Genomic DNA, 14,490 nt, shown 5'->3' on the forward strand with positions numbered 1-14,490 from the left:
AAACCCCTCTTAATGTTTTCATTTTAATAAAAATTGTAAAATTTTCAAAAAAAAAAATAAACTAGTAGCCCGCCATTGTTGATGTCAATAATTACTTACACAATGCTCATGGATGCTGAAGCCTATAAAATCAGTCGTACCCAAGCGCCAGCAGAGGGCGGCAAAACTCCATAAAACACAACAAGTGAGCGTTTCACTGTGCACTGTCATTTAAATCTCTCTGAGCGGGGCATCTGCGTTATTTGCGTCAAATATTTTAACGTGATTAATTTAAAAAATTAATTAATGCCCGTTAACGTGATCATTTTGACAGCCCTAATATATATATATATATATATATATATATATATATATAGATAGATAGAGAGAGAGAGAGAGAGAGAGAGAGAGAGAGAGAGAGAGAGAGAGAGAGAGAATATATATATATATATATATATATATATATATAGAATAACACGTTGGTGCTCTACCATGCAAATGCTTCCATGTTGCGAATAACTACTTTTGTTTAGGAATAATTATTTTTGTGTATATATATATAAATATATATATATTAGGGCTGTCAAACGATTAAAAATTTTAATCGAGTTAATTACAGCTTAAAAAATAATTAATCATAATTAATCACAATTCAAAAAACATCAATAAAATATGCCATATTTTTCTGTAAATTATTGTTGGAATGGAAAGATAAGACACAAGACGGATATATACATTCAACATAGGGTACATAAGTACTGTATTTGTTTATTATCACAATAAATCAACAAGATGGCATTAACATTATTAACATTCTCTTAAAGCGATCCATGGATAGAAAGACTTGTAGTTCTTAAAAGATAAATGTTCGTACAAGTTATAGAAATTTTATATTAAAACCCCTCTTAATGTTTTCGTTTTATTAAAATTTGTAAAATTTTCAATCAAAAAATAAACTAGTAGCTCGCCATTGTAGACGTCAATAATTACACCATGCTCACTCATTGGGCTGAAAGCCATAAAATCATTTTGAACCAGGCGCCAGCAGAGGGCGCCAAAACCCAAAAAAACAAGTAACAAGCTGACATTACACTGCTGTCTTTTTAATCTGTTTGAGCGGGGCATGTCCGTTAATTGCGTCAAATATTTTAAGTGATTAATTGAACAAATTAATTACCGCCCGTTAACGCGATAATTTTGACAGCCCTAATATATTTATGTTTAGACTGACATTATAAATCCTGTTACCTGAATGGTTATCTCTTGTGGTATTGTGCCTGATGCACTCTATGAGAATGAAGTTCCTAACAGATAAATGAAATTAATTTGATATCATTTGATTTGGAAAGCAACAATCCACACTTGGCCTGCCTGTGGCTGTCGATGACTAGTTACAAGTGATCATAAAATGTGACTCAACGTGAGCATATGGCCTACGTACATGATACTTGAAAAAATAGTCTATACTTCATATCCTTACTTGTGTTGAAATGAAATATAAAAATGAGAGCAGACATTTCAAATTAATGAGCTCTATCCAATCATGTATTTTATGAATCATTCCCCAAAACAATGAATTGATAAAGTCGTATTAATGTTGTTAATAGGCAAAATTCATGTTGGTAGTAGTACACCATCTATGCTTGACTTCACCTCGAAGATGTTTTACACTTAGATCATGGATCTGTTCAAGTTCTTCTACACCAAAGTAATCCAGTCATGACAGTTCTTTGAGCCGTTGGCCACAGCCATGCTGGAAGAGAGAAGGGGGTTCCCTACACAGTTACCAATGTTTTATGAAGATGTGCACTAATATTCGAGGAGAATAAGATGTCTGGCCTTTTTGAATATCAATCTGATTACAAAAGGTGTCTGAACATTTTGGTCTAGATATTGTAGATGTGTTAGGGAATGTATTTTTTCGATTACAAGAGGATTCATAATCTTTACTCCTCCAACTGCTTTCCAGTGTGCCACTACCATTTTTCGCTATGACTTGCACAACTTTTTTGTAGTGCCTTTTGGAGAGCTCTTTCAGCCGGCTGTTAGGTGTTTTTAGACATATTCTTTCCTCCCCTCACCTATTAAAGGCCGTGTATATGACCTCCTCGGAATTCCATTTGTAAACACAAACACTGTGACACAAAAGAAGGTGAGTGACAAGATGGCACAAAAGGCTTAACTAATAGAACCACATTCTTGAACCATCTGCTTCATTTTGTCGTCCTGAGTATAGATGATCATCACTAAGACAAGCCAGGACAAGTATGCCCCTATGTGGTCACTGAAAAGAAATTACTTTCAACATACAATATATTAATGTGGTGACAAGTTACTGTCTACATATGTAAAACTTTACAAAAGGTCTGTAAATGTTATCCATAACCAACAACTATTTGGGATACATGTGTGAGAATTGTTGTAAGTAGCTGAAGAGCATGACTGAATTAGTGAGATGAACAGTCTGTGTGTGGGGGGAGGAGGGGGGTGTTTGGATCGGGGGGTGGGTTCATTGGACCGTGTCATAGTCCGTGTCAGACTTGGCTGCAGTTATCTAGGAATCTGAGTCAAAGTAGAACTAGAGCAGGGAAAGATAATGGCCACAACGGTGATGCACGCAGCAGAGGAATTACAAAAATAACAGGGATGACAGAATTGAGGGTATCAAATATGACATGAGTGGAGGTTTACAGCAATCAAGAACAACAGGACAGACATCTCCACGTTGGACAAACATTACTTTTGGGCTCTGAGAGAGCATCACCATTTGTTCATGGGAATGCAGGCTTTACTGTTCCTGTGTGTAGGAGCGTTGCTCACTTTTCAGGCATCTTCAGACTGCGCACAGCCTCCCTGCAGGGACAATTTAGTGGCAGCACCCATCCCACCATCTTCTGGAGTAGAAACAGACGCATGTGAGGGTCAACAGGTCTGCAATAAGGGATTTTCACTTCCAGCCATTTCAGATGCTCCATGGAAGGTGGAGCACAGGTCTGATTTCCCCAAAGTTCATCCGCAGGTGAGTGACAGAATTTCGTTCATAAATCTTATAAATGAAGCATGAGTGACACAATGAATCAGATCTGGAGTTCTGGGATAGGAAGCCATACAAGTATTTTCTCATGGGACAGTAGACCGCCTAAATTTGGGTCACCAAAGAGTCATGGTAGGATAAAATTAGTTCTGTTTCAGAGATGTTCTCATTCGTATGCATGTACAGAGCTCAGGCGACAACAGGTGGATGAAGGATGGCGCGGTTGATGTAAGTGTAAGAGACGAGACTGAGAGTGACAAAAAGCACTCAATCACAATCCCTACCTAAACGTAACAAATGACATACTGTCTGTTCTCCATAAAATGAATGCACGGACTTCGTCTTTGCAGGGTGGAGGTGTGAAGGAGCGTCTGGTTCAGCTGCAGCGCTGCATGATTTCTCTCCAGGAAACTGGCGGGGTTTGGACTGGCCAGGACAGCAATTCTCTGGGGGCCATCCTGGCGCTAATGGCAGCCGTGCTGACAGAGTGTGACCTCCATTGTCACAGCCAGGCCCTCGGGTCGATGGCTAAACGACTGGGTTAGCACCGTGCATTTATATCCAACCTCCTTTTTCTGTAACACACAAAATTAGGTGAACAAATACACATGCTGCATGGTGCACTTACTCCCCTCAAACATGAAAACATAAGAATCCCTGTTAAGCATTGGTCATAGGTTAGTGCATCGGAATTCGACTGTACAAGAAATGACAGAAACAAATGCCCACATGTGTAAAAACATCCATTTTGTAGCTCAAGACACGAGAGACATTTAAAAAGCATTTTCACAGAAAGACGAGCAGCAAAGCTTCTGTTTTTACGAGTGGCACAAGTGGTGCAGCGTGCTGATAATCTAACGTGTCTCTGGGTTGACAGAGAGTGCAGCTGTGGGAAGAGAGAGGGAGAAAGACCTGCTTCTCTTCCTAAAAAGCATTACGCATCATCCTCCTACAGGTGATACTTTTAACTCATTGACTGCCTTTGACACTGTCATTTTGATTGGGAGGGTTGGAAAAGAATGAGTTTGTTAGAAACCATAACTCAAGTGAAGCACTTTCAACCATAGCCAACTGAGGTTGTGTGTAGCATATACACAAATTTAATTGCATATGATATTGCGCATCCCAAATAATTGTGTGAATAAGTAGTTGAATTTTCTTGCCAGTATGACTTCTGATGCAAGAACAAATAAATCTTGAAACTCAATCTCATCAGACTGACTGGTTGGAATAGATAAACACTGGCAGAAACCTTGCTGTAGAAATTTGGTCAATTTGGTTATTATACTTTTATTAAATATGCTATTGCTCCAAGTCCAAATGTCCCCCTTACTTGCACACGCTTGAAGGGCCCCATGTTGCTTCTTGCCTGGGGCCCCCGGGGACCATTGCTACGCCTCTGCTGACGGGTTGTTATAATTTTGTCCACGAATGATCAACGAAGTGATAAGAACACGCATACAATCTTTTAGGTATATCCTTAGGTTTGAAGCACATCCTTAACTTATTTTCTGCAGCTGGTTTCCATTTAAGGCATATGGCAAGGTAGACCCACACTGGCGCTTTGAAGCTGGACGCTGTTCAAAACTTTTCACTACCAACCATTTATATATATATATATATATAGGCGCTTCCAGGAGTTCACGCACTGCACAGAAAATCTTGGAGTCTCATCCACATCGTGCTGAATCCATTTTTGTAGATTCTGTGGGTTCCTCTGGTTTAATTTTGCAGTTTTAAGTTTGTCAACACACTGCTTACTTTAACCACACTTAATGTTGTTCTGTCTAGACCGGAAGTTGTGCGCAGAAATTATCAAAGATGGCACCGCCTATATTTTGCTCAAGAAACTTGTCTATTGACCAATCTTAAGTGTTAAAAAGGGTTCATGCTCTTTGACCAAGCATTGATAATGACTACATAAATGTAGCTTTATATTTTTTTATTATCATTATTATTTTTTTAAATTTTTGTGAATGTCTTAAGCACCATTATCTGTGATCCAGCAACGCAGTGCTCCTGTCTAATTAAATGTTTTCATTTTTATTTATTTTTTTCCCTGTGTTTTGGATAAAGAAAAAAATCTTAAAATACATTATATCCTTTTGGATGTAACATAAAACCTATTTATACATTATCAGTTTATTAGCAAGACACTTTCCAGTTGGCTTGTAGAGGATGATGAAAAGGTAGTTGGTGCAATTGTGATTATTTGAATTGAACTATTCCATTGATGCTGATCTAACAGTGAAAATACATTGCTGCGAACACACCTTTATCTAAATCCTCAACAAATTGTAATGGCACACCCAGTACCTATTTACAATGTTAAACTGAGTTTTACACAATCCTGTTAACTGTCGGTATGTGTTTTTGCTATATAAAGATGGTTGTGGCAAAGGACTTTTCCATAGTACTGCACTGTATTAAATTGTGTAATCACGGGTAAATTTGGTAAGATGAATGTAATATAACCTAATGTGTGACGAAAGTATAGTTGAATGCAGAAATAGATAAATTCATGAAATGAAATTGAGCTGTGCTTGTCAGTTGCCCCTTTGGAAAGGTTGCATCCTCGGGACTGTGCGGAGATTTACAGACTGGGGATCAAAGAGAATGGTATCTACACCATTCAACCTGACCTGCACAGACCAGCACTAGAGGTATTTCACATCTACCACACACATTAAACACACATGCAGACCCCCACTGCACCCTGCTTCTTTTAGACCGAGCTTTGAAATATCAAAGTCTTTGTTTTGGCTTAGGCTAAATGTGACATGGTGACGACGGGAGGTGGGTGGACAGTGATCCAGATTCGTCAGGACGGCTCAGTGGACTTCAACAGGACATGGCAGGAATACCGGGAGGGCTTTGGCAATCCGCAAGGGGAACACTGGCTGGGAAACGCAGCACTGCACACGCTTACGTCTTCTGGCCAACACCAGCTTCGTATAGAGCTGGAGGACTGGCACCAACAGAGGCGCCATGCCACCTACAATAACTTCAAAGTAGCCTCAGAGGCACAGAGGTGAAGAACACAGACACTCTTAGCCTTCATTTATGAAGTACTCAACCTGCAAATGACGGACTTTCTACTCCCTCCTTAAGACTTTTATTCCCTACTTAAGACTCACCATTCCTAACCTATATTTGTTATTAGCAACTGCATGAACTGCCACTTTGTCAGCCACGGTAAATAGATGGAAGTGGGAAATCATCAGATACGAATCATGTTGTAACAACGGTGTCTTTCATGTTTTGGTTACCAATTCTACATAAGATTGGTAAAATCCTCTTAGCCGAATAGTATAATAGGCTTAGTTTGGCTGGTACAACAGCTTTCAGTATGCCATGTCATGTAACAATGTAGTCACAACCCATATGTAGGTTGTCAAAAGGTTGACCTTCTCTGCTGATCTTAACACTATGAAAGACACCGACCTATATACAACCTATATTCAAGTATTTGCTCAATGAAATTGTAATTTATTTCTAGAACTATTTCATTTTTTTCGGAACATAATACTTGATTACATTTCTCAGTACGTGAATGTTAAGATTTATATTTTCCAACTTGACTATATTAGCAATGCATTAGACATTCGGATTTAAATTCACAATGCACAATACATCAGCATTGTTCTTTCCTCTAATATTTTGGTAGAGAAAAACATTCCATCTGAGTTTGACAACCTACGCATGTCTGTAGTGATATTTGCATATTATTGCATCAGTTAACCTGCATCTCTAGTGATAATGATAAACTTTAATAACATTTTTTATGTTTTTGCCATGTTACCAAATTAGCATTGATCTAGAACTGCAGAGGATACATTTGCCCAAGTGCTGTGCTGTTACTGTACATTACTTTTTGGCATTCATGGTTTCTTAATACGTAGCATGATAGTGGTGTCTGGTTGCATCCATAATGAAGGCAAAGTCTCCAAATGCATAGCTCACAACTATCACCGCAACAATGAAAAAAACTTTAATTGCTTAAAAAATAATAATGATGAATTAAAAAAAATATCTGACATCTAAACACTACACAAAAAAATTATGATAGCACATTGGACAGTATAACGTATACTGTTATGATAATAGTTTTCAATTCATTGACACTCACCTGAAATTATCATGTTCTCTGTCTCCCCCAGGTACCGTCTGACATCTCGTGAGTACTCTGGTGATGCAGGAAATGCATTGAGCTACAGCAAACGCTACAACCACGATGGCAGATCTTTCAGCACCACTGATAGAGATTATGACCGCTACGCCTCTGGAAACTGTGGTCACTACTATGGTGCAGGCTGGTGGTTTGATGCCTGCCTGGCCGCCAACTTGAACGGGCACTACTACCGGGGCCGCTACAGCGGCGTGACTAATGGTATTTATTGGGGGACATGGTACATACTGACTGATGGGCGAACTGGTGAACGGTATTCCTTCAAGAAAGTAGAGATGAAGATAAGACCACGGAACCTTGTAGGCTCATCATAAAAACTGAGTTAAATAGTCAAACTCCAAATGAAGCCGCACAGCAGATACGCATACAGTGGGGCAAATAAGTATTTAATCAACCACTGATTGTGCAAGTTCTCCCACTAGAAAATAGAGGCCTGTAATTGTCAACATGGGTAAACCTCAACCATGACGGACAGAATGCAGAAACCCCCCCAGAAAATCACATTGTTTGATTGTAAGAATTTATTTGCAAATCGTGGTGGAAAATAAGTATTTAGTCAATACTAAAAGTTCATCTCAATACTTTGTTGTGGGACCCTTTGTTGGCAATAACGGAGGCCAAACGTTTTCTGTAACTCTTCACTCTGTAGCTTTTCACACACTGTGGCTGGTATTTTGGCCCATTTTTCCATGCAGATCTCCTCTAGAGCAGTGATTTTTTGGGGCTGTTGTTGGGCAACACAGACTTTCAACTCCCTCCACAGATATTCTATGGGGTTGAGATATGGAGACTGGCTAGGCCACTCCAGGACCTTGAAATGCTTCTTACGAAGCCAATCCTTTGTTGCCCTGGCTGTGTGTTTGGGATCATTGCCATGCCGAAAGACCCATCCACGTCTCATATTCAATGCCTTTGCTGATGGAAGGACATTTTCACTCAAAATCTCTCGATACATGGCCCCATTCATTCTTTCCTTTACACAGATCAGTCGTCCTGGTCCCTTTACAGAAAAACTGGCCCAAAGCATGATGTTTCCACCCCCATGCTTCACAGTGGGTATGGTGTTCTTCAGATGCAATTCAGTATTCTTTCTCCTCCAAATACGAGAACTTGTGTTTCTACCAAAAAGTTCTATTTTGGTTTCATCTGACCATAACACATTCTCCCAGTCCTCTTCTGGATCATCCAAATGCTCTCTAGCGAACCGCAGACGGGCCTGGATGTGTACTTTCTTCAGTAGGGGGACACGTCTGGCAGTGCAGGATTTGAGTCCCTGGCGGCGCATTGTGTTACTGATAGTAGCCTTTGTTAATGTGGTCCCAGCTCTCTGTAGGTCATTCACTAGGTCCCCCCTTGTGGTTCTGGGATTTTTGCTCACCGTTCTTGTTATTATTTTGACGCCATGGGGTGAGGTCTTGCATGGAGCCCCAGATCGAGGGAGATTATCAGTGGTCTTGTATGTGTTCCATTTTCTAATCATTGCTCTCACAGTTGATTTCTTTACACCAAGCGTTTTACGTATTGCAGATTCAGTCTTCGCAGCCTGGTGCAGGTCTACAATTTTGTGTCTGCTGTCCGTCGACAGCTCTTTGGTCTTGGCCACAGTGGAGTTTTGAGTGTGACTGACTGAGTTGTGGACAGGTGTCTTTTATACCGGTAATGAGTTAAAACAGGTGCCATTAATACAGGTAACGAGTGAAGCCTTGTTAGACCCCGTTAGAAGAACTTAGACCTCTTTGACAGTCACAAATCTTGCTTATTTGTTGGTGGCTAAATACTTATTTTCCACTCTAATTTGGAATTAAATTTTTAAAAAATCAACAATGTGATTTTCTGTTTTTTTTTTTCCACATTCTGTCTCTCATGGTTGAGGTTTACCCACGTTGGCAATTACAGGCCTCTCTAATCTTTTCAAGTAGGAGAACTTGCACAATTGGTGGTTGACTAAATACTTATTTGCCCCACTGTATTTCATTGACAATCATTAGCCAGCTTTCGTTTACTTTATGGACTTCACCGTTTTATTTCAACCAACCTTAACTTTCTTGTTAAAGAAAAAAATATATATACTATATACATACAGATACATAAAATTTTCTGTCTGAAAAATCATAAGTGAACAGCGCTTGTTTAAATAAATTCAAGACTGAAACTTAACAATAGTCCACTGTCGTACTTTGAATTACATTTGACACACAGCTTCCAACTCTCTCAGCATGTCATTCATCGACCACAGATGTTACAAATATTCTACAATATAACAGACCTCTGTGGTTTGCCTACAAGTCTGTTAACAAATATTATACACAACATTAACCCATTTTGTTTTTGCAGAAGATATTTTTGACTCTAGACTTTTGTTACTGTAGATACAGTATATGTATTATCTACCCTACCCTCTTCTACTGTGGTTGTAAATTATCCACAGTGAGGAGTATTTGCACCCCTTGTGATTTTGCAAGTTCACCCACTTAGAAAATAGGTAGAGGCCTGAAATTTCAATCAAAAATGTTTTTTTTTTTTTTAAATCTGGAACGCACATTGTATTATTTTTCAATAATTTATTTGTAATCTGGGGTACTGGGGTTTATAAGTATTTGTGCCCCTGAAAAAATCAGAGCTGATATTTAGTGCAGAAGCCTTTGTTTGCAATTACAGAGGTCAGACACTTTCTGTAGTTCTTCACCAGGTTTTTATGAAACAGGGATTTTGGCCCGTTCCTCCACACAAATCTTCTCTAGATCTGTCAGGTTTCGGGATTGTCGTTGTGAAACATGAAGTTTCAGATCCATCCAAAGATTTTCTATTGGATTGAGGTCTGGAGACTGGCTAAGCCACTCCAGAACCTTGATATGCCACTCCTTGGTCAGCTTGGCTGTGTGTTTCGGATCACTGTCATGTTTAAAGATCCAGCCATGAGTCATCTTCACATCTCTGACTGTATGACTCTATGAGTGTCATAATTATAGCAGATTCTCAGGGGTACAAATACTTATGAACTGCAGTAAATTACAAATAAATTATTTAAAACATAATACAATGTAAATCCTGGATTTTATTTTAGATTATGTCTGTATAAGTGGAAATGCATATATGATTGAAATTTCAGACCTCACCTATTTTCTAAGTGGGTGAACTTGCAAAATCACAGGGGTGCAATTACTTTTGCTCCTCACTGTATATACCTGTTTAAATGTCATTTTTTGTAATGTGTAAATCACACCAACAGAAATATACATAATACGCTATCAACGTAACTTATTAAAAACTTGTACAACTCTGATGGATACATTGGTTGCAGTAGTTTTGAATACAAGCACAAGCCAAGTTCTAATAAATTGTGCAACCAGATTATCTAAATAGTTTATTTTTAGTTCCCCTTAAAAATATTTTCTTTTCAAATTTAATAGTACAATCTACTCACATCATTGGTACATATGTACGGTACATATTTTTATTTCTATTGTTCTCGTTTTAGATATCAGAAACCTGGCGTTTTAATACGGGTTTGTAGACATTTTATATTTACCTTAGGTGTAGGCCACATGAAACTACACCTGCTTTGGCATCAATTGGGTGCTCTTCACCTCTGGCTGGACTTCACATAGACCTCTGAGACGTGTGAGTGTGTGTGCATGGTCATTGGGAGTGTGAAGGGCTGGGCCAATTTTAGTGGCGTTCACAATAAGCTGTCAGTCTCTCCATCCAGACGGGAAGCTATTGTTAACACCTGAGGGGGCTTGATGTGCTCTGATCGAAACACAGCAACACACTTAAGACCAACATCTCACCTGGCTCAGCACTTTGTTATACGTTATCATTTGGTGTATGTACGCACACAGTCTCTCAAAAGAGCCAGATACAATAAATATGGATGTACACAGCACTTTACAGAACACCATTACAGTGCACAAAGTACTTTACTGGCTTACATTCATCCATTCATGCACACCTTTACACACCAATAAGCAGATGCCATGCTCAGGGAGCAATTAAGGGTTTATCCATCCATCCATCCATCCATCCATCCATCCATCCATCCATCCATCCATCCATCCATCCATCCATCCATCCATCCATCCATCCATCCATCCATCCATCCATCCATCCATCCATCCATCCATCCATCCATCCATCCATCCATCCATCCATCCATCCATCCATCCATCCATCAATCTACTAAGCCTGGCAAGCCAGCCTGATTTTCAGTATGTACAAGATACTGGACATGGAAAATCAGACTTGCCGAGTTTCTTGTACATAGGGAAAGTCAGGCTTGCCTGCCAGGCAGCTATTAATTTTCTATGAATCATCCTGCTGAGAGTCACAGGTGAAGTAAAGCCTGTCCAAACTTTAAAAAGGGGAGGGGGGCAACTTGTCATCAGTCCATCGCAGTGCACATATAGCCAAATAACCACTCATATTCACAACAGTGGGCTGATAGAACTGATCAAATTTTGGATTTAGAAAAGATTTTTACTTTAAACTCTCAGTTATGATTGTATCTAGTGTATGAAAAAAACGTGAGTAATAAAGGTTAAAAACAAATAACAAAATCCCCTTAAAACACAATTTCTGTAGTAAAGAAAAGTTTAGGCATACCAGGATGCCCAAAGTTTAGCATGCCACTGTACACTTGAATGAAAAACCAAAGAGAGCATCTTGTCATGCCTTTAGCTACTACAGCCAACAGTAAAAATTGGAAAACTGTTCTGCCCCCTTGTGGCTAATGAGCATACCGGAAAATTGTACTGGCGTACTGATGATAAACAGCAATTGATTAGTCCTGCATTTTCAAATTTATCCTGCTGTCTATCTGATTGAATTGGAGGTTCCTTAGAATTTTTGTCACTGCAAACTATGGAAAACTCTTGATAATGAGTATAATAACTGATCTCATAATACATCACATAAGAATGTTCTCATGTCATCAGTGAGGTGCCGATAAATGGCCTCTATCATTACTCGTTGGGTTCTTCGAGCATTTTTACTCATTTTTTCTTTCTGCTTCTTTCTTTTTTTTTTTTTTTTAATATAACCACCTTTTCATTGTGCACCCGTTTTTTGTGGCGTCGTTAGATATCAATCAGTCCTCCTATCCTCTCCTCTTATCCTTTCTTTATCCATCAGTCTTGTTGACAAGGGAGGAACAGTGGCTCACAGTTGTGTCACCACAGTATCCTGGCACAGTGTCTGGAGTGGGGTGATAGTGGTGTTGTTGCGAACTGTGACGGGGTACCAACATGTTCAGTTGCCCCAGAGCCGGAAGCCCACGCTGGGCAGCGGTTAGCTTGCACATCTCTCTGAGAAACTCTGGGTTCCCTCAAGGGAAGTTCCCCCCCATGCCTTGTGTCATTCATTAATGGCTCGATAACCGAAATAGATATCAGAGTCAAAACAGAGGCCTTCCGCATCTTCACATCACTTATGGCCTGACAACTGAAAATGACCTTTGTGCCCCCTGCACCACATTTGCAAGGATTGCCTTCTAAAAGTGTGCCTTAATGCACAAACCTCTTTTATTTGACACTCTGGAAGAAAGTACATTCATAGTACAGAGGTACATGATTCCAAAAACACCTCTGTTTTCACCTGAACAAATAATTTCAAAATCTGCTTAGCAAATAATATTGTCTTGGATACCAAGCCGTATTTCTCCAGATATCTTTACACATTTTTATGATCTAAGTCTTTTTTGCCAGATATTTACTGACAATATCTAGATGTATATATTTTGCGTAATCTTTTGCAATTCAGACTTCACATCAAATTCTTGCTCTTGCTCAGGCTTCTCTATTTGTTCAACTAAAACGAGTGCCGAAGAGCAGAGGGGCAAAGGATCAAATCAAAGTATTAATATTAAGTTGGGTAATAACATTTGGAGAACAGGGTTCTCCAGTTTTCCAAACCAGCCCATGGAGGGCCCAGCAACCTCCCGTCATGACTGCTTTGATAACGTAGAAAGACAACGACAGATTGAACAGCAGGTGGCAGTGGTGTGCAACATAAATTGAATTGGAACACTTCTCTACTTCATACTCCTGACAGCAATTTGTTGCTGATTGGAGTCATTCGTGCAAAATTGTGGCTAATATATGTATATATTTTTTTAAAAACTGCATTAAAAAAAAAACGACAACAACAACATAAACAACAGAAAGTAGCTGGGATTCATTCAAAAAGTGTAAGTTAAAAAAGTAAAACAAATACGTCTGGGGCAAAGTGTCACATTTGGAGATAATTTTTGTTAATACAATGAAATGTAATTTACCTTTATGGCTCTTGATTTCTCAATATAAAAATTGACATACTGTAATTTCAAGAATGATGCTGTAGTATCATTTTTTAACACAGGGGGCACCATACTTGGGGTCAAATGTCAAAAAGACAACATGTACAAAGTGGCAGCCATGGAAGGCCTTTAAAGATAGATGTGACAATATTGCATCATATGTATGTGCTATCGAAAATGTTGTCTTTTTTAAATTACAGGGTGTCCGTATTAGACACACAAAAACCTGACCGCATGCCGTGGGATAAAGCAATTATGTACTTAGCGGCCCTTTCCGTAGTGGAGAGAACCTTGTATGCTTTAATGTGAACTGAGGATGATAAGGGTGCTCATCTGTTTTGTTGGAGGCGAGCAAGCGAGAGGACTGTGCAGGGGCGAGGCCAAAGACGCAGGAAGCGGGAGCAGGCGACATTTCAAAAAGGTGTGCGAGTGGAAGAGGCCGTTAGAGGCCTCCCTCCTCTGACCACAGAGCCAAGAGGGGGGCAGCATGTACCTGCTTGCATGAGACCTGCAAGGCTACACAGCAAGCAAGGCAGCGTTCCGTTTGAAACCGGAATTCAAAAGAACAAGTGTATCCTGATGTGGTGAAGGCTTGGGGGGAGTGGGGGTAAGGCAGAGAGGGAGAGCACAGATGGCACCACATTGCAGGCCTCACTCCACCTCATGTCAATTCTATATTTGCACAAGGCAAAAGATGTTGCATGTAGGGGTGGGGACACTAAAAGTAGAAATGTGTGAGGTCTGAAACCACTAAATACATACAGTAGTGGACAAATATTTTTTTTTCAATTTTACTACATTCATATGGCGTTATGGTTTGCCTTTGTTCTCGTCAGGTGATGTCACACTCCCATGTGATTCTTAGATCAACACTGCCCATACATTACATTGAATAAATAATCTACTATAGAAGATCTCTATTAGAATTTGATCAATACTCTCAGGCGGGTGTTCATTTGTTCAGGGAGACATTTATTTATTCAACAATATTTGATT

The 14,490-nt window shown here is 39.4% G+C and overlaps 1 protein-coding gene across 1 annotated transcript; it reads left to right on the plus strand.

Moving 5' to 3' along the window:
* Positions 1-2,580: 2,580 nt before the first annotated feature.
* si:ch211-157b11.8 (fibroleukin) lies at positions 2,581-7,540 on the plus strand. Its single transcript, XM_057846684.1, has 6 exons — positions 2,581-2,998; positions 3,364-3,553; positions 3,891-3,968; positions 5,564-5,676; positions 5,782-6,044; positions 7,174-7,540. Exons 1-6 carry the CDS (start codon positions 2,753-2,755, stop codon positions 7,514-7,516), a joined length of 1,233 nt encoding a protein of 410 aa, XP_057702667.1. The 5' UTR covers positions 2,581-2,752; the 3' UTR covers positions 7,517-7,540.
* Positions 7,541-14,490: the final 6,950 nt, after the last annotated feature.

The sequence above is a fragment of the Corythoichthys intestinalis genome, chromosome 9, assembly GCF_030265065.1.
Source record: "Corythoichthys intestinalis isolate RoL2023-P3 chromosome 9, ASM3026506v1, whole genome shotgun sequence".
NCBI lineage: Eukaryota > Metazoa > Chordata > Actinopteri > Syngnathiformes > Syngnathidae > Corythoichthys > Corythoichthys intestinalis.

Bases quoted from the DNA above. Each gene is read 5' to 3' on its own strand.
- si:ch211-157b11.8 (XM_057846684.1), top strand. From the start codon at position 2,753: ATGGGAATGCAGGCTTTACTGTTCCTGTGTGTAGGAGCGTTGCTCACT. The intron at 3,554-3,890 runs GTTAGCACCGTG...CTGGGTTGACAG, and splicing joins GTCGATGGCTAAACGACTGG to AGAGTGCAGCTGTGGGAAGA. The intron at 3,969-5,563 runs GTGATACTTTTA...TGTGCTTGTCAG, and splicing joins TACGCATCATCCTCCTACAG to TTGCCCCTTTGGAAAGGTTG.